Source organism: Ceratotherium simum, chromosome 24 (genome assembly GCF_057802395.1).
Source record: "Ceratotherium simum simum isolate JZ-2026a chromosome 24, ASM5780239v1, whole genome shotgun sequence".
Lineage (NCBI taxonomy): Eukaryota > Metazoa > Chordata > Mammalia > Perissodactyla > Rhinocerotidae > Ceratotherium > Ceratotherium simum.
Window position 1 is genome coordinate 3,869,768 of NC_141923.1, and position 21,889 is coordinate 3,891,656.

A 21,889-nucleotide genomic window follows, 5' to 3' on the forward strand; every position below is an offset into this window, starting at 1 on the left:
TATGCAGCTGTAAAAAAAAAAAAAAAAAAAAGAATGAGGAGGATCCATATACTGCTATGGTGTGAGCCCTATGATATGTTGTTAAATTTTAAAAAAAAACAAGATGGAGAAAAGCTTGTATTGTATGCTACCATTTTCTAAGAAAGAGGACTGTGTATACATATATGCACACACATGCTTATAATAATAAATGGGGCCGACCCAGTGACGTAGTGGTTAAGTTCACGTGCTCTGCTTTGGCGGCCCGGGGGTTCACAGGTTCGGATCCCAGGCGCGAACATATGCACCACTCATCAGGCCATGCTGTGGTGGCATCCCACATATAAAGCAGAGGAAGATGGGCACAGATGTTAGCCCAGGGCCAATCCTCCTCAGCAAAAAGAGGAGGATTGGCAACAGATGTTAGCTCAGGGCTAATCTTCCTCAGCAAAAAAAATTAAACTAAATTAAAAAATAAAAAGATAGGGCTGGCCCCGTGGCTTAGCGGTTAAGTGCGTGCGCTCTGCTGCTGGCGGCCCAGGTTCGGATCCCGGGCGCGCACCGACGGACCGCTTCTCCGGCCATGCTGGGGCCGCGTCCCACATGCAGCAACTGGAAGGATGTGCAGCTATGACATACAGCTATCTACTGGGGCTTTGGGGGGAAAATAAATAAATAAATAAATAAAATAAAAAGATAAACTAAAAACCAAAAAAGAAGTTACCTATGGAGGAGGGAAGAAAGAGGATGGAAAGATCAGGAATGGAAGCTAGATTTCTGAAAATATTTTATTTTGACTTGGAACCACTCAAATCTTTTATAAACTTATAACAAAATTTAACAATAAGCTATTCCTTAAAACAAAAATAAAATAAATGAATCTAACCATGTAACAAGCTGATGGCATACAGAGGAACTGGTTCGAATGATTTTAAAACATAATAATTTGGCAGAACATCCCTAGGGATATATCTCAGCACAAAAAGAACTGCAGAAAATCTTAACCTGGTTTCAGTAATCATATTGTTGGTAATATATTGGTATTGTTATTCTAAAACTATCACAAATATTTTATAGATTAAAACAAATAAGCAATGATGCTAATACTGTTAGGAAACAAGATTTTCAGCATAAGAAAAAAGATATCATATACAATCAAAGAAGTAAAAACCACATAATTCTAAATTTGAAATAAAAACATCAATGTGAACCCATGATGTATTTTCACTTAAAAAGTATTTTCCTGGCTGTCCACCAAACAGGCCTAGAAACAATAACCAGCCCTGTAGTAACGAGTACCTCTAGTGCCCAGAACGTGGTCTCCAAGTATCATTTCCTACAAAAGGGAACCAGAACTGCTTAGAGAAACAGCCAATTCCAAGTCTGGGGTGAAAAAGTACAAAATGAATCTGAAGCATCTTACCATACCAGAGAGCAAGGAAAGGAAGACTACGGGTCATGTCACAGGGCGAAGGAGTCAACTCAAAGAGGCTTCATTGGCCAAAAATGGCACAATTTTAGCATCTATAAGAATAATAACTGCAATGGATTAAAATGTATCACATATGCTTAAACTCATGAGTTTATAATGATACTTAAAACAATCACTGATCACTTTTGGAGTGGCTATGGAACCATCTCATTATCTGGAGAACCGAGAGAGAGGAAGAATCAGGCATTTATCCTGCTTTTCCTATTTGAACCGTACCTTAGGGTAACCAAATAGTTAATGAGAGGAAGTTTCTCTCTATAGAAGTATTTCAGTTAATCAAGGAAGAGTAAATGATAAATTGATATCATCATCGTTCTGCAGTCTCTAATGATCATGAGTCCAGGCACTGAGCACCACAGGCCCTAAGGCCCCGCGCAGACGTGTGCCTCCTGGTGAGGGTGCACACCACCTCCTCTGGAGTGCCTGCGCTCAAAGGCTGAGTCGAATAAGATCAAACCTCTAGATCTACCTACCATTTCACAGGAAATACAAGGGACAGAAGAACATGTTCAATGGAAATGGCAAAAGTCAAAACAGAGAAACCTCTGACTACAGAACAATCAGCCTGGATTTTCCAACAAAGAAAATGCAAGGAAAAAAAGGATAGGGAGGAGCAATCAATTGATTAAAAGAGACTTAAGAGACCTATCAGCTAACTCCAATTGTTTAGACCCTGCTTCAAACAAAGAAAATTGAGACTATTGGGGAAAATTGAATGGTACTGTGATTATGAATAAATTTTAAATAGCAGTTTTCTTGAAACTTATGAATTTATCAAAAATAGCTATGTATTAAATCTCACTCTGGATGCAAACATTTCAAAACCATTTTATATTCATTTTAATATTCTAACATATTAAAGAGGTCTTAATTTCAAGTATAAAATACCACTCAATCACAAATTACAGATTAAAACACAGGGCATTTTGTTTCCTTTCAAACTCCTAGAGAAAGACAGCAAGGAGCAAACAGTTCACGTATCAAAAGATGCAATACTCAGCCGAGGCAGCCCTCCACCCGCAGCCACTGGCATCTTTACTGCAATGGGCATCCTTCTAGGGAAGCATGGGCCTCAGAGCTTTCAGAAGGTAGGCCTATGAGGCAGAGATGCATGCCACTATCCTTGGTTTTCAAACTCATTAATTATTACTGGGCCATCAGGTGTAATGTCTATTATTCTCAAAGTTTAATGCTGGTTTAAAGAAAATGAAAAATAAAAATAAGGTCAGACACACACCAAAATACAATGCCATGTATGCAGAAGATATCAAAATACATGTTACAGAATGAAATTGCTAAAGTCAAAAATGAGTAAGTGCAGGATTTTTTTTTACTTTATTTTTATACAAAGTGAACAAGTAACAACTGAAGAAAGAAATCTCCACAAATTAAAATTTTCTAGTAACATACCTGTGTGTCATATGCTGTAAGAAGATATATCTAAGCTTGATCAGGGAGGAAGAGACTTCAACAAAGAAAGAAGCAAAGCAGTGTCAACCTTATCCTTCTTCAAATAATGTAGTGGAGTCCCTTACCTAGGAAGGAAGAATAACACTTGGTTAACTCACATCTGGAAAATTTTCAAAGCTTTTAAAAATAGAATTTCAGGGGCCGGCCCGGTGGCACAGTGGTTAAGTGCACGGTGCACGCACTCCGCTGCAGTGGCCCGGGGTTCGGATCCCGGGTGCACAGCGACACACTGCTTGTCAAGTCATGCTGTGGCGGCATCCCATATAAAGTGGGGGAAGATGGGCACAGATGTTAGTCCAGGGCCAGCTTCCTCAGCAAAAAGAGGAGGATTGGCAACAGATGTTAGCTTGGGGCTAACCTTCCTCACAAAAAAAAAAAGAAAAAAAAGAATTTCAAAAATGTAAATTTCTTAAAATGATCAAGTAAGAAGTTTAAGATAAAACATTTTTAACCACTCTATATAAATAAGTGCTTTGGATTTTCTACAATTTTTGAATGGACACAAATTACCAAGTCTGGATATCTTCAAAGTATTTTTACTTTAAAATCGCTCTTGGGACGGGCCCGGTAGCATAGCGGTTAAGTTTGCAAACTCTCCTTCAGCGGCCCAGGGTTTGCGGGTTCAGATCCTGGGTGCAGATTTATGCACCACTTCTTAAGGCATGCTGTTCCAGGCATCCCACATGTAAAGTGGAGGAAGATGGGCATGGATGTTAGCCCAGGGCCAATCTTCCTTAGCAAAAAGAGGAGGATTGGCAACAGATGTTAGCTCAGGGCTAATCTTCCTCACACACACACAAAAAAAGTTAAAAAAAATCCCTTTTACCATGGGGTATTACGTACACATAGAAAAGCACAGGAAACATATGTAGTTTCACAAGGTTATTACACAAGCATTAGTCCAACTACCACCCAGGCCAAGGACTGAGGCACTGCTGGAACCCCAAAGGGCTGGACGCCTCCCTCTGATCCCACACCCTCTCCTCCCCTGTAAGTGACAACTACCCTAACCATTATGGTGACCACTTCCTTGCTTTTCTTTAGATTTATCACCTAGATATGCAGCCCTAACTGATATAGTTTATTTTTGTCAGCTTCTGAATTGTATATAAACAAAATCATATTGTATGTATTCTTTTGTCTTGCTTCTTTTTGCCACGTTGTTGTTGTATCTGTTGTTTGTTTTCACTGCTGTGTAATACTCCATTGTGTAAATATGCCATAATTTGCTTATCCATTCCCCTATCTCCTGGGTAGTTTCCACTTTGGAGCAAATACAAACACTACTAAGATCCTTCTGAAACAGCTATCCAGAGGCATGTATTTCTCTGGTGTATACACCTAGAAGTATGATTGCTAGGTTACTGGGTAAGTGTATTCAATTTTGCTATATAAAGCCAAACTATTTCCCAAAACAGTTGTAACAACTTATACTCCCACCAGGAGGGTATGAGAGAGCTTCTACTGCTCAATTTTTTCAACAAGACTTGTCAGACGTTTTAATTCTTGCTAACTGAATGGCTATGTAGTGGTATCCTAAAAATTCTTTATTATGTAGAATTTTATAATTATTTTGAATAAAGAAGTCACGAAATTTTACATCTGACAATCGCTGCAATAGAGATTTAATTTTGCAACCAAGCATTCTTCACTTTTCCAGTGGTTACTGAACTCTGATTTCTCGCCAGGTGTAACTCCCCACTCTCAGTTCACCAGCTTCCAGAGACACTGACTCCAACCCCCAGGCACAGGGGGACGTGTGTCACTTGGGCCTGGCCAATAAAAGCATCCTATTCCCTGGCCAGAGTTGGTTCATCTCTGTAAACACACACTCAAGTCAAAATTAATGAATTCTTTTCTTCCTCCTCTGGGACTTAAAGAGATTCTCATTCCTTCCCAAAGAACTTAAACATGAGCACATAGATCTGGCAACTAGGAGTGAAGAGCCTGTGTGAGAATAGAGCAAACATGGAGGATGCTGGGGAAGAAACTGACCTAACTGCAGCCAGCCCTATCTTAGACTTTTCAATTAGGTGATCAATAAATCCCCCTTTTTTTTTTTTTTTTTTGTGAGGTCAGCCCTGTGCTAACATCTGCCAATCCTCTTTTTTTTTTTTTTTTTTTTTGCTGAGGAAGACGGCCCTGGGCTAACATCTGTGCCCATCTTCCTCCACTTTATATGGGACGCCGCCACAGCATGGCTTGCCAAGCAGTGCGTCGATGCGCGCCCGGGATCCGAACCAGCGAACCCTGGGCCGCCACAGCGGAGCGCGCGCACCTAACCGCTTGCGCCACCGGGCCGGCCCCAATAAATCCCCTTTTTACTTATAACAGCTAAGGTCCAATAACATCAGAAAGAGCCCTCACTGATACAATCACATATTCAAAAACATGGGTTTAATCTACTCAAGAAACTGTAGAGGTCAACTAAGGCAATACACAACAATACATATACATACACACAGCCTCAATATGTTTTCATTCACTTTTTGTAAATCAAAACAGTTTATCACCCAAACTTGGACTACAGTTCTTGCCAAATGGCAAGTTAACTCGGAATGTTTCTTTGGCAAGAGAACTAAAAATCAACAGCTGTCACTTATTTGCCATTGCCTGCTATAACCAGTTCACTGATTATATTATCCCTGTTGGGTTTTACTAACAAAGTTATGACAACCTCATAAAATGAATAGGAAGTGTTCCCTGTTTTATTCTGAGCAAGTATTTGGGTAAGACTGGAATTAATTCTTCCTTGAAAGTCTGGTGGAATTTAACAAGAAAGCCATCTGTGCCTGAAAAGTTTTAATTATTGATTCGATTCTTCTAATGGCTACAGGACTAGTTAAGATTTTCTATTTCTTTTGCAGTTACTTTTAGTAAGTTACATTTTTCAAGAAATTTGTTTATTTCATCTAAATTTTAAAGTGTACTGACACGATGCTATTTCTAATAATGTTTTACGATATTTTTATAGTCTACTGAATTCATAGTGGTTTGTCTTTTTTCCTTTCATTTCATTGGTTGTGCCTCCCCCACACCCCCAATCAGTCTCACCATAAATTTGTAATTTTACTAGACTACTCAAAGAACCAATTTTTGGCTTTGCCGATCTTTTCTCCTGTAAATTTTCCATCTGATTAATTCTGCTCTTATTTTCTTTCTTTGGACTTTTTTTTTTGTTCTTCTTCTAATTTTTTATTAGAATGATGTTTAGCCTACTAATTTTCTGCTTTTCTACTTTCCTAAGGCTATAAATCTCCCTCCATGTACAGCTGTGGCTACATTCTACAAGTTTTGATATATAGTATTCTCATTATCACCCAGCTAAAAATATCTTCTAACTTCCATTATATCATCTTCTTAGACCCATGAGACTTCAAAAATATTTATTTATTTTTAAGTTTTTAGGGATTTTTAATTATCTTTTTGTTACTGATTTATAGCTCAATTCCACTGAGGTCAGAGATTATAATCTGTATTATTATAACAATGTTTTAAAATGCATTGAGACTTGTACTATGGCCCAGTATTGGTCGATTTTTATAAATGTCCTATGTGTGCTTGAAAATGAAGTACATGTTGCAGTTTTGGGATGGAATGTTATTTATATGTACATCAGACCAAGGTCTGTTTAAAACATCTGTGCTTACAACTTTTTTTTTTTGGTCTGCTTATTCTATTGATTACTGAGACATATTGAAATCTCCACTATAGCTGTAAATTTGTCTAGTTTTCTTTGTATTTACGTCAATCTCTACTTTATTCTGAAGTCATATTATTAGGCTTATCTAAATTTAGAATTTGGATGATTTCCTTTTGAATTGACCCTTTTATCATGACAAACTGTGGCAGAGACTCTACGTTGACCAAACTCATTTCTACGCACCCAATGTAGGTGCACCTAAATATATAAAGCAATTATTAACAGACATAAAAACAGAAATAGACAGTAACACAATAATAGTAGGGGACTTTAACACTCCACTTACACCAACGGATAGATCATCCAAACAGAAGATCAATAAGGAAACATTGGCCTTAAACGACACACTAGAACAGATGGACCTAGTAGATATATACAGAGCATTCCATCCAAAAACCGAAGAATACACGTTCTTTTCAAACGCACATGGAACATTCTCCAGGATTGATCACATATTAGGCCACAAAACAAGTCTCCATAAATTTAAGAAGATTGAAATAATACCAAGCATCTTTTCTGACCACAACGGTATGAAACTAGAAATCAACTATAGGAAGAAAATCAGAAAAGCCACAAATACATGGAGATTAAACAAAATGCTACTGAACAACGACTGGGTTAACGAAGAAATCAAAGAAGAAATCAAAAATACCTGGAGACAAATGAAAATGAAAATACGACATGCCAGAATTTATGGGATACAGCAAAAGCGGTTCTAAGAGGGAAGTTTATAGCAATACAGGCCTATCTCAACAAACAAGAAAAATCTCAAATAAACAATCTAACAATGCACCTAAAGGAACTGGAAAAAGAAGAACAAACAAAGCCCAAAATCAGTAGAAGAAGGGAAATAATAAAAATCAGAGCAGAAATAAATGAAATGGAGACCAAAAAAACAATAGAAAAAATTAATAAAACCAAGAGCTGGTTCTTTGAAAAGATCAACAAAATAGACAAACCTTTAGCTAGACTCACCAAGAAAAAAAGAGAAGGCAGAAATAAGTAAAATCAGAAATGAAAGAGGAGCGGTTACAACAGACACCTCAGAAATACAAAAGATTATAAGAGAATACTATGAAAAACTATATGCCAACCAATTCGACAATCTGGAAGAAATGGATAAATTCTTAGAATCATATAACCTTCCAAAACTGGATCAAGAAGAAGTAGAGAATTTGAATAGACCAATCACCAGTAAGGAGATCGAAACAGTAATCAAAAACCTCCCCAAAAATAAAAGTCCAGGACCAGACGGCTTCCGTGGTGAATTCTACCAAACATTCAAAGAAGACTTAATACCTATCCTTCTCAAACTCTTCCAAAAAATTGAGGAGGGGGGGAAGCTCCTAACTCATTCTCTGAAGCTGACATTACCCTGATACCAAAACCAGACAAGGACAACACAAAAAAAGAAAATTACAGGCCAATATCACTGATGAACATCGATGCGAAAATCCTCAACAAAATACTAGCAAATCGCATACAACAATACGTTAAAAAGATTATACACCATGATCAAGTGGGATTTATTCCAGGTATGCAGGGATGGTTTAACATTCGCAAATCAATCAACGTGATACACCACATTAATAAAATGAAGAACAAAAATCACATGATCATCTCAATAGATGCAGAGAAAGCATTTGAGAAGATCCAGCATCCATTTATGATAAAAACTCTGAATAAAATGGGTATAGAAGGAAAGTACCTCAACATAATAAAGACCATATATGAGAAACCCACAGCTAATATTATCCTCAATGGTGAAAAACTGAAAGCTATCCCTCTAAGAACAGGAACCAGACAAGGATGCCCACTGTCACCACTCCTATTTAACATAGTATTGGAAGTCCTAGCCAGAGCAATCAGGCAAGAGAAAGAAATAAAAGGGATCCAAATTGGAAAGGAAGAAGTGAAACTGTCACTATTTGCAGATGACATGATTTTATATATAGAAAACCCTAAAGAATCCACCAGAAAACTTTTAGAAGTAATAAACGAATATGGTAAAGTTGCAGGATACAAAATCAACATACAAAAATCAGTTGCATTTCTGTACACTAACAACGAAGTAGCAGAAAGAGAAATTAAGAATACCATCCCATTTACAATTGCAACAAAAAGAATTAAATACCTAGGAATAAACTTAACCAAAGAGGTGAAAGATCTGTACACCAAAAACTATAAAACATTGCTGAAAGAAATTGAAGAAGACACAAAGAAATGGAAAGATATTCCATGCTCTTGGATTGGAAGAATTAACATAGTTAAGATGTCCATACTTCCTAAAGCCATCTATAGATTCAATGCAATCCCTATCAAAGTTCCAACAACATTTTTCACAGAAATAGAACAAAGAATTCTAAAATTTATATGGAAAAACAAAAGACCCCGAATAGCTAAAGGAATCCTGAGAAAAAAGAACAAAGCTGGAGGTATCACACTTCCTGACTTCAAAATATACTACAAAGCTATAGTAACCAAAACAGCATGGTACTAGCACAAAAACAGACACACAGATCAGTGGAATAGAATCGAAAGCCCAGAAATAAACCCACACATCTATGGACAGCTAATCTTTGACAAAGGAGCCAAGAACATACAATGGGGAAAAGAAAGTCTCTTCAACAAATGGTGTTGGGAAAACTGGATAGCCATATGCAAAAAAATGAAAGTAGATCCTTACCTTACACCATACACAAAAATTAACTCCAAATGGATTAAAGACTTGAATGTAAGACCTGAAACTGTGAAAGTTCTAGAAGAAAACATAGGCAGTACACTCTTCGACATCGGTCTTAGCAACATCTTTTCAAACACCACATCTGACCGGGCAAGAGAAACAATAGAAAAAATAAACAAATGGGACTACATCAAACTAAAAAGCTTCTGCACAGCAAAGGAAACCATCAACAAAACAAAAAGACAACCTAACAATTGGGAGAAGATATTTGCAAACCATACATCTGATAAGGGCTTAATCTCCAAAATATATAAAGAATTCATGCATCTCAACAACAAAAAAACTACCAACCCAATTAAAAAGTGGGCAAAAGACCTGAACAGACATTTCTCCAAAGAAGATATACAGATGGCCAACAGACACATGAAAAGATGTTCAAAATCACTAATTATCAGGGAAATGCAAATCAAAACTACAATGAGATATCACCTCACGCCCGTCAGAATGGCTATAATTAACAAGACAGGAAACAACATGTGTTGGAGAGGATGTGGAGAGAAGGGAACTCTCATACACTGCTGGTGGGAGTGCAAACTGGTGCAGCCACTATGGAAAACAGTATGGAGATTCCTCAAAAAATCAACGATAGAACTACCATATGATCCAGCTATTCCACTGTTGGGTATTTATCCAAAGAACTTGAAAACACCAATTTGCAAAGGTACATGCACCCCTGTGTTCATTGCAGCCTTATTCACGATAGCCAAGACTTGGAAGCAACCTAAGTGCCCATCAAGGGACAAATGGATAAAGAAGCTGTGGTATATATACACAATGGAATACTACTCAGCCATAAGAAACGCATTTAAATCCAGCCATTTGTGACAACATGGATGGACATTGAGGGTATAATGCAAAGTGAAATAAGTCAGAGGGAGAAGGTCAAATACCGTATGATTTCCTTCATTAAGTAGTAGATAGTGACAACAATGGACGGATACATAGGGACAGAGATTGGATTGGTGGTTGCCAGAGGGGAGGGGGGGAGGGAGGAGGGTGAAAGGGATAATTCGGTGCATGTGTGTGGTGATGGGTTGTAATTAGTATTTTGGTGGTGAACATGATGTGGTCCATGCAGAAATAGAAGTACAATGATGTACACCTGAAATTTTTACAATGTTATAAACCAATGTTACTGCAATAAACAAAAAATTTAAAAAAAAAAATAAATAAATAAATTTAGAATTTGGATGATTTCCTTTTGAATTGACCCTTTTATCATGACAAACTGTGGCAGAGACTCTATGTTGACCAAACTCATTTTTTCTACCTCCTGGGCACACAGCTAGATTATACTTCCAGCCTCCCCTGCAGGTAAGTTTGGTTATATTACCTGGGCTCTGCCTAATGGAAGGTAAGCATAAGCAATATACAACACCTCAGGCCTGGCCCACGAACACTTGCATGATTCTCCATACTCCCTCTTCCCCAAATGCAAAAAGGATCCTGCAGAGTATTCCAAGTCCTAGGAGATGGCAAAGTCAAAAGGTAGAAGAAATTTGAATCCCTAAACGACCACGTGGAAAGCAATCTGCCACCTAAGACTATCTGTATCAGACTTTATGTAAGAAATGAACTTGTTTAAAATAAGCTACTGAATGGTTTGTTATAGGAACTAGAGTTACCTACTGTATTACATCAAACGACACTCATTATCTCTAGGACTGCTTTTTGCCTTAAAGCATATTTTGCCTGACACTATACAATCTTGCTTTTGGTTAGTGTCTGTATAGTTTATTTTTTTCAACATTTCTTAATTTTTATGTTTTAGATGGTTCTGTTGTAAACAGTAAATAGCGGATTTTTTAAAAAATCTTATTTGATATCTTTGGCTTTTAATTGGAACATTTAATCTACTTACATTGGAAGCAAATTACTCATATTTAGATTTAATTCTACTATTTTACAAGGGGCTTTCTATTTGTTTTCTTTTGGATTATTTATCATTCTAGTCCCTGCTCCCCAGTAATCTGTAAGTTACACCTTCTATTTCTATTCTTTTAGTGATTACTTTAGAAATTATAATGTGCAGGTTCTTATCAAAGTCCAATGTTAGTTAATATCTTTACCCTTCTCTCTTGGACAGCAAGGACCCTAAAATACTAACTCCATTTAACATATTTCCAACCTACAGCATGCTGTTGTGTCTGCACATGTATGCATATATTTTTGTCATAAATATTTTATACAATATTCATTAATTTTTGTTAGATATAGCATTCTTTATTTTAGTGTATTGAAGCTATTACTCCAAGTCTTTTTGGCTTTCATTGCTGGTGTTAAGAAGTTGATTGTGCTTCCTTTGTAGGTAATCATGTATTTCACTAATGTGTTTGGGTGTGGATTTCCTTTTACTTATCCAGCTAGTCATTTGTTGAACACCTTGAATCTGTGGTTTGGCTTCTTTCATAGTTTCTGGAAATTTTTCAGCCATGATCTTTTCAAATATTGCTTCTGCATCATCCCCTCTCTCCTCTCCTTCTCAGAACCTAATTATATGTGTGTCAGACTTCACTATTTCCTCTATGTCTCTTCCTTCCCTTTGTGTTTTCCATATTTCCATCTCTGTGCTTCATTCTCATTTTTCTTTTTTGGTTTATTACTATGGTGGATTACAGTGATTGACTTTGCAATGTTAAACCAACCTTTCACTCCCGAGGTAAACCTCACTTGATCATTACGTAGCATCCTTTTTACATGTCGCTAATGTGGATCCTATTTGCTAAAACTTATGGAGGAATTTTGTGTATATGACAAATACTGCTTGGCGGTTTTCCTTTATTATAATGTCTTTGTCTGATTTTGCTTTCAGGATAGTGTTGGCTTCATCGAATGAGGTAGGAAGTATTCCCTCCTCTTCTATTTTCTGAAAAAGTTTTTGTCAGATTAGTATTCTTTCTTCCTCAAGTGTTTAATACAATTTACCAGTGAAGCCATTTGGGTCTGGAGTTCTCTTTGAGGTAAGAATTTTAACCACAAATTCTTTAATAAATGTAGTTATGCAGTTGTATATTTCTTCTATTTTTTAATTTATTTTTTGGTGAGGAAGATTCGCCCTGAGCTAACATCTGTTGCCAATCTTCCTCTTTTTTCGCTTGAGAAATATTCACCCTGAGCTAACACCTGTGCCAATCGTCCTCTATTTTGTATGTAGGTAGCCACCACAGCATGGCTGACAAGTGGTATAGGTCCGTGCTCAAGATCCAAACCCACAAACCCTGGGCCACCAAAAGTGGAGCACCCCGAACTTAACCACTACGCCATGGGGCCGGCCCCTACCTATTTCTTCTTGAGTGAGCTTTGGTGGTTTGTGGTTTTCAAGGAATTTGTTCATTTTATTTAAGTTGTCAAATTTATTGGCATAAAATTATTCACAACATTCCTTATTAGCCTTTCAATGTCTGTAGGATCTGTAGTGATATCCTCTTTTACATCCCTCATAATGGCAATTAATGTTTTTTTCCCACTGATGAGAGATTTTTCTGGACGTAATATACATCTTCAACTTACCAGTTTACCTTCAAACACTTCAAGTATAGTAATACTATACTTCCATTTCTCCTCTCCCATCCTTTGTGATATTGTTGTCATTTAGTTACCTCTATGAGTATTATAAGTCCCACAATACATTGTTATTTTTGCTTTAAACAGTCAATTTTTTAAAAAAGATTAAAACTGAGAATATTTACCCATCTATTGATCATTTCCAATTCTTTTCATTCCTTTGTGTAAAAATTTCTATCTGGGATCATTTTCCTTCTACCTGAACTTCCTTTAAAATTTCGTCTCGTGCAATTCTGCTGGCAATAAATTCTGTCAGCTTTTCTCTGTCTAGAAATTCTGATTTCACTTTCATTTTTGAAAGATATTCACTGTGTACAGAAGTCTAAACTAACAGGTTTTTTTCCTTCCGGCACTCTAAAAATGTCACTCTGTTGTCTTCTGGCTGGCACAAGTTCTGACCAGAAGTCTGCTGTCATTTGTATCTTTGTTCCGCTGTAATGTGTCTTCTTTTCTTCTCGCTGCTTTTTAAGATTTTTTTTTTCTCTTTATCACTGGTTTTTCAGCAATTGGATTATGTGGTATCTTGGTATGGTTTTCTTTGTTTACTCTATTTGGAGTTTTGGAGCTTTGCAGTTTGTAGTTTTCATCAAATTTGGACATTTTTCAGTCATTATTTCTTAAAATACTGTTTCCATGCCCTCCTCTTCTTCTGGAACCCCAGTCACACATATCTTAGAACAGTTGACTTTGTCTCACAGGTCACTAATGCTCTTTATTTTGTTCAGTCTTCTACATTCTTTGCGCTGTATTTTGGATAGTTTCTATTGTTATGTCTTGAACTTCACTGATCTTTTCTTCTGTAGTACCAATTTGCTGTTAATCTCTATACTGCATTTTTCATTTCAGATATCGTATTTTTCATCTCTAGAAGTTCTATTTCAGTCTTTTTTATATCTTTCATTTCACTCCATATGCTCATTTTCCTCTACATTCTTGAAAATGTGCAACTTATTTATAATAGTTATTTTAATGTCCTTGTCTGATAATTCCATCATCTGTTATTTTTGTCTGTTTCTATTGATTGATTTCTCTCCTGGTTAATATCATATTTTCTTGCTTCTTTGCATACCTGGTAATTTTTATTAGACACTGGGCACTGAAATTTTTTTACATTGTTGGGTGCTGGATTTTACTGTATCCTTTTAATATCGTTGAGGCTTTGTTCTGGGAATGTAGTTAAGTTACTTGGAATCAGTTAGGGCAGGTCTGCAGCAGTCTTTTAGTCTAGAGCTAATTTAGCCCCACTACTAACGTTAGATACTCTTCTGAGGAATCTACCTGATGCCCTAAATGAAAAAGCGGCTCTGAACTACCCTAACAAAGATTAAAAAACAAGCCTTAAAAGGAGCTAACTGATACCCTGGATGTTGGAAACACAAACTATCTTAGCCCTGGGTGATGTCCACAAACTGTTCAGTCTACTCCTTTCTAGTGGTTCTTTGCCTGACTGTGAGGTGTTTCCTCTCATGTATGTGCAGATCAGTGCTCAGCCAAAGTCTTAAGCAGGTCCTTCTGCAGATCTCTGGAGTTTTCTAAGTAGATCCCTCCTCTCCTATACTTTGCCCCTCAAATTCTAGCTGTCTTTGTCCTCCCCAAACTCTCATCTCTGTTTTGTCACTTCAGTAAGGCTGGCGGGCTCTGTTTGGCTTCTCTCTCCCTGTCCTATTATGTGGAAATGGACTCTAGGCCAGGATTGGCAAACTGTGGCCTGAAAGCCAAATCCAACCTGCTACCTACTTTTATAAATAAAGTTTTATTGGAGCACATCCACACCCACTGATTTACACACTTAGTATGAAAGCAGCCACAGACAACAGCAGAGTTGAATAGCTGTGATATAGACCATCTGGTCTGCAAAGCCTAAGATACTTACTATTTGGCCCTTTACAGAAAAAGTTTGTAGACCCCTGATCTAGAGAATAAGCTGGAATAATCATAGGCCTCATTTCATTTGTTTCCCTTATTTCAGGGAACACAGTCCTAATCCGCCCACTGACCAATGTTTGAAAACTGTTGTTTCATATATTCTGTCTGGTTTTCAAGTTGTTTAAGATGGGAGTCAGGTTTGAGACTAGGGTGAGGTGAGTGAGGCACTTGCCTCAGGTACAAATTTTAATGAAGTGCCAAAAAACTCAGTAATAGAGATAAAATCAAAATTAATGCAAAAAACCCATGAGAAACAAAATATTCAAATTTAAAATAAAGATAATATCAGTAACAGTGGTGAGCCAAGTCATATTGGAGCTGAGGCAAAAGGAAAAATCATGAATACGGATCCTGTCTTTAGTTAAAATTTGATTTTTTTCATCACGGATTTTTTTGCACCAAATTTGACCTTTTTTTAAAGTATTGCATTAAAATGTTACTCTCAATTACTCAGTTACTCGACTTAGTAATCTCAATTACTGAGCTTTCTGATGCCCCCTTAAATTTTGCACCAGAAGCAAGTGCTGTACTCACCCTACCCTAGTCCTGATGGAGTGTAAATCTGATCCCTGTTATTCTATCATGGCGGAAAGAGAAGACTCCAGGAATAACTTTCTTACTAAGCAGAATCACACTAACACGTTATAACTACAAGAGTTTATCAGAACTGGCAAACTAAATGTTTTGTTTCTCAGAGATATCTTAGAAACAGAAAATGCTTCAATGTGAAACACTATTTGCAACTAACAGTCTTATATGTACATGTTCCCACACATACCCGCTTTGTAGACAGGAAAGTACTATGAGAATATAAAAACTTTCTTAAAATTACTAAATAAATATATGCACAGAGAAATATTGTGACTGAAAAAGAGGACTGTAATTACATAATATCCAGGCGACACATTTACATTACGAGGTATACCAAAACCACCCATCTGCAGCAATTGCTACCAAGTCAATTTACTGACTGGTGAAAGTAGATGCCCAGTCTCCAAACACATTAGTTCAATTAAAAGAAAATCAACCAATAAACTTCCTTTCCTGATTTTGCAGGATTACCATCGTTCTGAAATTAGCCAGCTCATTTCCTAAGTATTCCCAACTCCCATTCCTGTCTAATAAATGTGGCAGGAAAGCATCAGGCAAGCAAAAGGACCATCTCATCTATGTGAGAATAAAAGGGCTTCTACATATAAGCCAATCTCTACATATTCTCTACATTGTGTATTCCATTTTCCAAGGCACAGGTGCACAAAAATGTTTTCAAATGTAATGATCAAAAAAAGCTTTTGTTCTTAATTAAAAATTTTATGCTATTAAGTTTAGTAAAGAAACAAAGACTATGAAATTAAAAGTCATAATTTTTATAAAGAAATACAGGCATACCTCAGAGATACTGTGTGTTCAGTTCCAGACCACCACAATAAAGCAAATATAGCAATAAAGCGAGTCACATGAATTTTTTGGTTTCCCAGTACCTATAAGTTATGTTTACACTATACTGTAGTCCATTAAGTGTGCAATAGCACTATCTCTAAAAAAACAATGTACGTACCTTAATCAAAAATACTTTATTGCTAAAAAATGCTAACCATTATCTGAGCCTTCAGCAAGTCATAATCATTTTGCTGGTGGAGAAAACGCAAAAGCTGTGAAGCACAATAAAACAAGGTATGCCTGTAGTCTGGAACGCAGGAAACTCAAATTAATTTAACAATCAGACTCCTTCAAATTCATGAAGCACCCCACACCCGTCCCTCCCCTATCTGTCCTTCTAACCTGGCCTTGGGTGTGAGTCTACCCCACCCAGCTTGGCTCAGCAGGCCCTCCCCTGCCAAGACCCTGTCACCCTCATCATAAGGGTGGGCTTGCAAACTAAGCTCCACTTGTCCCCTTTCTCCTCCTGTGTTTTTTTACTCCTTCTCTCCCACTCCCTCCACTGTTCTGTCAAACACTTCATCCTCAAGACTTCATTCAAATGTCTTGACATTTACTATTTACACTAAACTCAAAGTTTTTCACTAAACTTTAGCGTAGGGATCATGCTGAATTTATCTCTGTTAGCTCCCCCCAGCACCTAATAAGGTGCCAGGCATGCTCAGCAGGCACTTGCTTTCTGTGGAATTAAACTCCTCTAAGCATCTTTCTGCAAACCTTTGCTTTCCAGATTAAAGTGACCCTCCTCAAACCCTAGTCTATACTATAAGGACGCCCATCATAACACTTACAAGCCTGTACTGGCCTTGCTTCCTTTTCTCTCTCCCACCTGACTGTTACCTTTCTGAAGACAGAAATGTGTGTCCTTCAGATTTGTATCCTCAGCACTTAGAAAGTACCTACCACACAGTAATCATTCAATACATATTAGTCACAGTTATTATTAGTTATTATTAACTTATTTCTAGTGTTATTCATTTATTCCTCACAACTCAACAAATACTTTTCTCCTTTTTTTCTCCTCCATTATAGAAATGAGGAAATTGGAACACAAAGATTCAGTAACTTCTCAACATTACACACTAGCAAATGGCAGAGTGGTCTGCCTCTCAAGTCCATGTTCTTACCAACTGTCTGTTATCAGACAGTGACTGCATCAACAAAGGCATGCTCACTGACTTGTGATGTGCTAAGAGTCAATAAAGATTTATGCTATAAAATCGGATTTGCCATTTGTACTCTCAAATTATCTTTAAAAGGTTACCCAATGGTCCAAATCCCTTCCCGGACTCTTGAGGAACTAAGGTTTAGCAACTTGCTCCAAGTCAGAGTCACCAGGACTGAAACTCAGACCTCAAGGATCAGTGCTCCCTCCATGGCGACCTGGCCACAGTATTCTCAACAACTCTGACACCTGCAAATTCAAATCCTGGGCAATCATTTAATTCCTTAGCAAGAAGCAAAATACATACCTCGAAATTCCCAAAACATCAATAATGCCTAAGAGATGCATCTGTCCTTTTTTAAAACCAAGTACCTTTTTTCATTGTTTTGAATTTCAGTATTGATATCCCCAGGGTTTATTTATTCCCTTAGGACTAACATATGACTTTCACAACCAGAAGCACCAAAGACAGCACCTTTAGCTGAACCAAGTAAGGCCATTTCTGACTTGAAGGAAGGTATTGGGATCTTGGCTAGGCTAAAATAAATTTTCTCACATTATTTAAATAATTATTTGCTTAGTTTCTAGCTACTTTAATATGAGAATAGACTAGAATTACTTAGCTTACTTTTGAAAAACATTATCCAAATGGATTTGAACAAGATGAAGGAAAAAGTTAGTTAAGAGTGAAATGACTACCCCAAGCTACTGAGTAATAGTCAAAATTATTCTTGGGTGAAAGAAGCCATGTTTTGGAACTATCATGCAGTGGTGAGTTTGGTTTTGTTTTTGGCACTGTGATCGGTTTCTCTGAAGCCTTACTCTCCTGAAATCACGATCAAACATCCACCACCACTGCATACCTACTTTAGCCCTAAAATACAAAATGTCAGACATATTTTTACAGATAGATAGAGTCATACTGAAAATTTAAGATATCTAGTGTAGGGCCGGCCCCGTGGCTTAGCGGTTAAGTGCGCGCGCTCTGCTGCTGGCGGCCCGGGTTCGGATCCCGGGCGTGCACCGAGGCACCGCTTCTCCGGCCATGCTGAGGCCATGTCCCACATACACCAACTAAAAGGATGTGCAGCTATGACATACAGCTATCTACTGGGGCTTTGGGGGAAAAATAAATAAATAAAAATTAAAAAAAAAAAAAAGATATCTAGTGTAGTATTTCTAGGATCTCTTTGAATCTAATATTCTTCATGCTACATAAACCCTCTAGAATAAATCTACTTCCTAATCAAATGTGACCCCCTGTTGCTAAAATTGCTAGACCCACCAGTACAGTTTCCTAAATGGCATCCAGCTGATCATATTATTTTAACTTAGAGTTGTATAAAAGTGTGAAACCTTTCCAGGTCACCCTGAAAATTTCATCTAATTGGCCTTTCAAATAAACTCTATTCTGCAATGTTGGCTTTTGCTTAATACAGTTATGATTCACTGCAGTTCACTCAGTGAATTTATTTTAAATAGAGATTCGTTATGCAACATCAAATCTCTTAGGTTTCTCCAAAAATTAATCAATATTTTGAACATAAAATATTCTACTGTTAACATTTTTATATGAACAAAATGGTCACATTAATAAAATTTTCTACTAGAATAATATGAAAATAAATCTTTACTTGCAGCTTAGAGCAGTGCTGCTAAACAACTCCAGGACAGACTGAGCAAGCCAGGAGAGCCCAGAAGAAGGGCAGGGAACAAGCACCTTCCCACACTGTAGCTCTGCAGTGCCCAGCACCACACCTTGCACACAACACCTGGCTCAGTCCTAGATGGTTCAGGGCAGTTGCAACCAAAGCTAGGCTTGTCTGATCCCACGGTCCATCTCTTTCCACTCTCACAAATGCCCAATAAATATTTTCATTTTCGAATGACAGCACCCTTCCTCCAATCTGGCACCTGTCATGAGGAAAATGAAAGAGAATTTCCTATAAATTAAAATATCAAATGCACCAGGGCAGGTTTTACTAATTTCTCAAAACTACCTCATTCTCCTCAAAAATCTCTATACTCGAATTAGAAGTATCCATTTAAATTTGCTACCCCTCACAATATATTGTTCACTTACATGAAAAAGAACTTGAGGGAAGAGCAAAAGAAGGACGGACCCATTTAGGACATAAAAAGTCATCTATTCTTAGTTGTTTCCTACTCCTTAGAGGAGGCAGAAAATAGAAGTATTCAATAATTTAAAAAAATAGTAAGTTAGTAATGGAAAAAAGATTTCTTGGTGGCATCAGAAAGCACTTGAGAACTTCTAACAGTTCTCAAGGAGGGGTTGACACAGATCATCACAACCATCTTAGAGCAAGACTCTAGTATCCAGTGCTCATTTAGTCATTCAACATGTATTCGAGTGCCTAGGGTGGGGCAGGCACCTGCAAGAAGGGGACAAGAAAGACAGGGCCCTGCCTTACAGAGCTGACCACCCATGGGGAAGGGGACACAGCACCAGTAACTGTGTGTGTGTGCATGTGCGCGTGTGATAGGAAAACTACAGAAGGAAAGCACATGGTGAACACATCAAAGACACCATTTATGTCAGTACAGGGAAGGTGTCCCTGAGGAGAGGATGTTTAAGCCATAATCTGAAGGATTAGTAGAAATTAACTATTTTTGGAATTCTCAGATTTCAAAATTATAAACATAGGTAAATGCAATAAGAAAAATCAAGTGTTTAAAAAGTAGCTCAGTACTGAACATCAATTCAATATCTCATTTTATAGGTTATATAGGAAAAAATTCCCATTATAATCCTAGGGTACCAAACTTTTTGCTGTACTCCTGCTTGATATTAATTAATGTATATATACACACACAGATATATCAAGCACAAAGATATAAATATATGTGTGTATATATAAAATAACTATATTACATTGATAAATATTAGTGCTTGATAAATATTAATTGAATGACTGGGTTGGTGGCCAGAGCTCAGAAAAAGCATTTGTTAAAAAGACACTTTTGGGGTCCGCCCACTGGTGTAGTGGTTAAGTTTGCACACTCTGCTGTGGCGGCCCGGGGTTCGTGGGTTCAGATCCTGGGCACGGACCGACACACTCCTCAGAAAGCCATGCTGTGGCAGCATCCCACATACACAATAGAGGAAGACTGGTACAGATGTTAGCTCAGCAACAATCTTCCTCAAGCAAAAAGAGGGAGATTGGCAACAGATGTTAGTTCAGGGCCAATCTTCCTCATCAAGATTAAAATAAAATAATAAAATAAAATAAAATAAATAAAATAGAATAATAAAATTATTAAAAAAATAAAATATAAAATAAAATACTTTTCTTCTCACACTTCTTTTCCAAGCAACAAACTAAACCTCCATAGCAATTCACTTCCAGGCATTAAATTACATTTCAAAAGTATCTTTACTAAAGCTGATACAGGAGCTGTTTTTCAACGACTCAGAAGCCTTGTTCTAAAATAATATCATAAACAGAATTTTTAGATGAGCAAATCTGGACGTAGGAAATGCATCTGTTTTACAAAATTTGTAGCTGCAAGTTGTAATAAACCATATAGCTCATAATGATGAATGATAAAACTGTCCAGCAGTATTAGACATTTTCCAAACCCCAGGCAGAATAAAGAGGGAAACAATGTTCTCATGACTGTGGATTTTGAGTTAAGGTTCTAAGCTAAGAAAGACTCCTTTACTCTGGGCAACAAGACCCATGGCTGAGGTTAGAGGAAGAAGGTCATCCCACAGAAGGGGCAGGGGACAGCCCCAGGCCAATGAGAACGACAGGGCAGGGCAGGCTCACCCAGGAGAGCTGCACAGGAGTCCACGGACCTGGGCTCTGACAGTCTCCTCCATGCCCTGGGGCTGGGTTTCAGTGAAACAGAGGTGGGTAGGGGGCGCTGAACAAGATTATTTCCTAAGGTTTTAACATTTCATAACCTATGTCTCCAATAGTCTAGAAGTATTTCCTAGAGGTATTTCCTCACGGTGTGGCAAACCACAGCCCCATCCTAACTCTTTCTTTGCAAAATGTTGCAACTCCATCTGCTGCATTCAGGGACACAGTTTCAATGCAATAGTGGAGTCATTCAGAAAACAGAAGTCAGCTCGTGATGTAGATGTCTTATGGCTGAGCACAAGCTGCCAGGGAAGCATGTAAAAGGGGAGCCTAATCCAATCTGAGGGTCTGAAGACCCTCGCAAAATAATCCTAATTAATGAATTTGCCTGTGAAATGCCATTTTGTAACATATGTAGGGCTTATCTAAGTATGAAAATTGGTCATTTGTAATCGAGTATCATTTTTTTTGACAAGATACTGTCCTCTTTCAATTAAAGTAATTTTTATTCTTCTAAGCCAAAGAACAATTTTAATGAAATTATACTGTTGAATTCATTTTTAGTTTATCACAGGCTTCT

At 37.5% G+C, this 21,889-nt stretch overlaps 1 protein-coding gene across 5 annotated transcripts in view; it reads right to left on the bottom strand.

Annotated features, from left to right (window-relative positions):
- The window catches only part of TRAF3 (TNF receptor associated factor 3), a 121,239-nt gene that overhangs the window by 55,033 nt on the left and 44,317 nt on the right, over positions 1-21,889 (bottom strand). For 2 of the 5 annotated variants that reach the window (XM_087447903.1, XM_087447902.1), the window contains 2 exons: positions 2,882-3,006; positions 1,403-1,503 (listed from right to left, as the gene is read on the bottom strand). The exons of 1 other annotated variant lie outside the window; for it this stretch is intronic. In XM_087447903.1, the coding sequence (XP_087304029.1) occupies positions 1,403-1,439 (37 nt within the window). In that variant the 5' untranslated portion in view covers positions 1,440-1,503; positions 2,882-3,006. The remainder of the gene's footprint in view (positions 1-1,402; positions 1,504-2,881; positions 3,007-21,889) is intronic. 2 more of the 5 variants (XM_087447905.1, XM_087447904.1) reach the window with 1 other exon arrangement.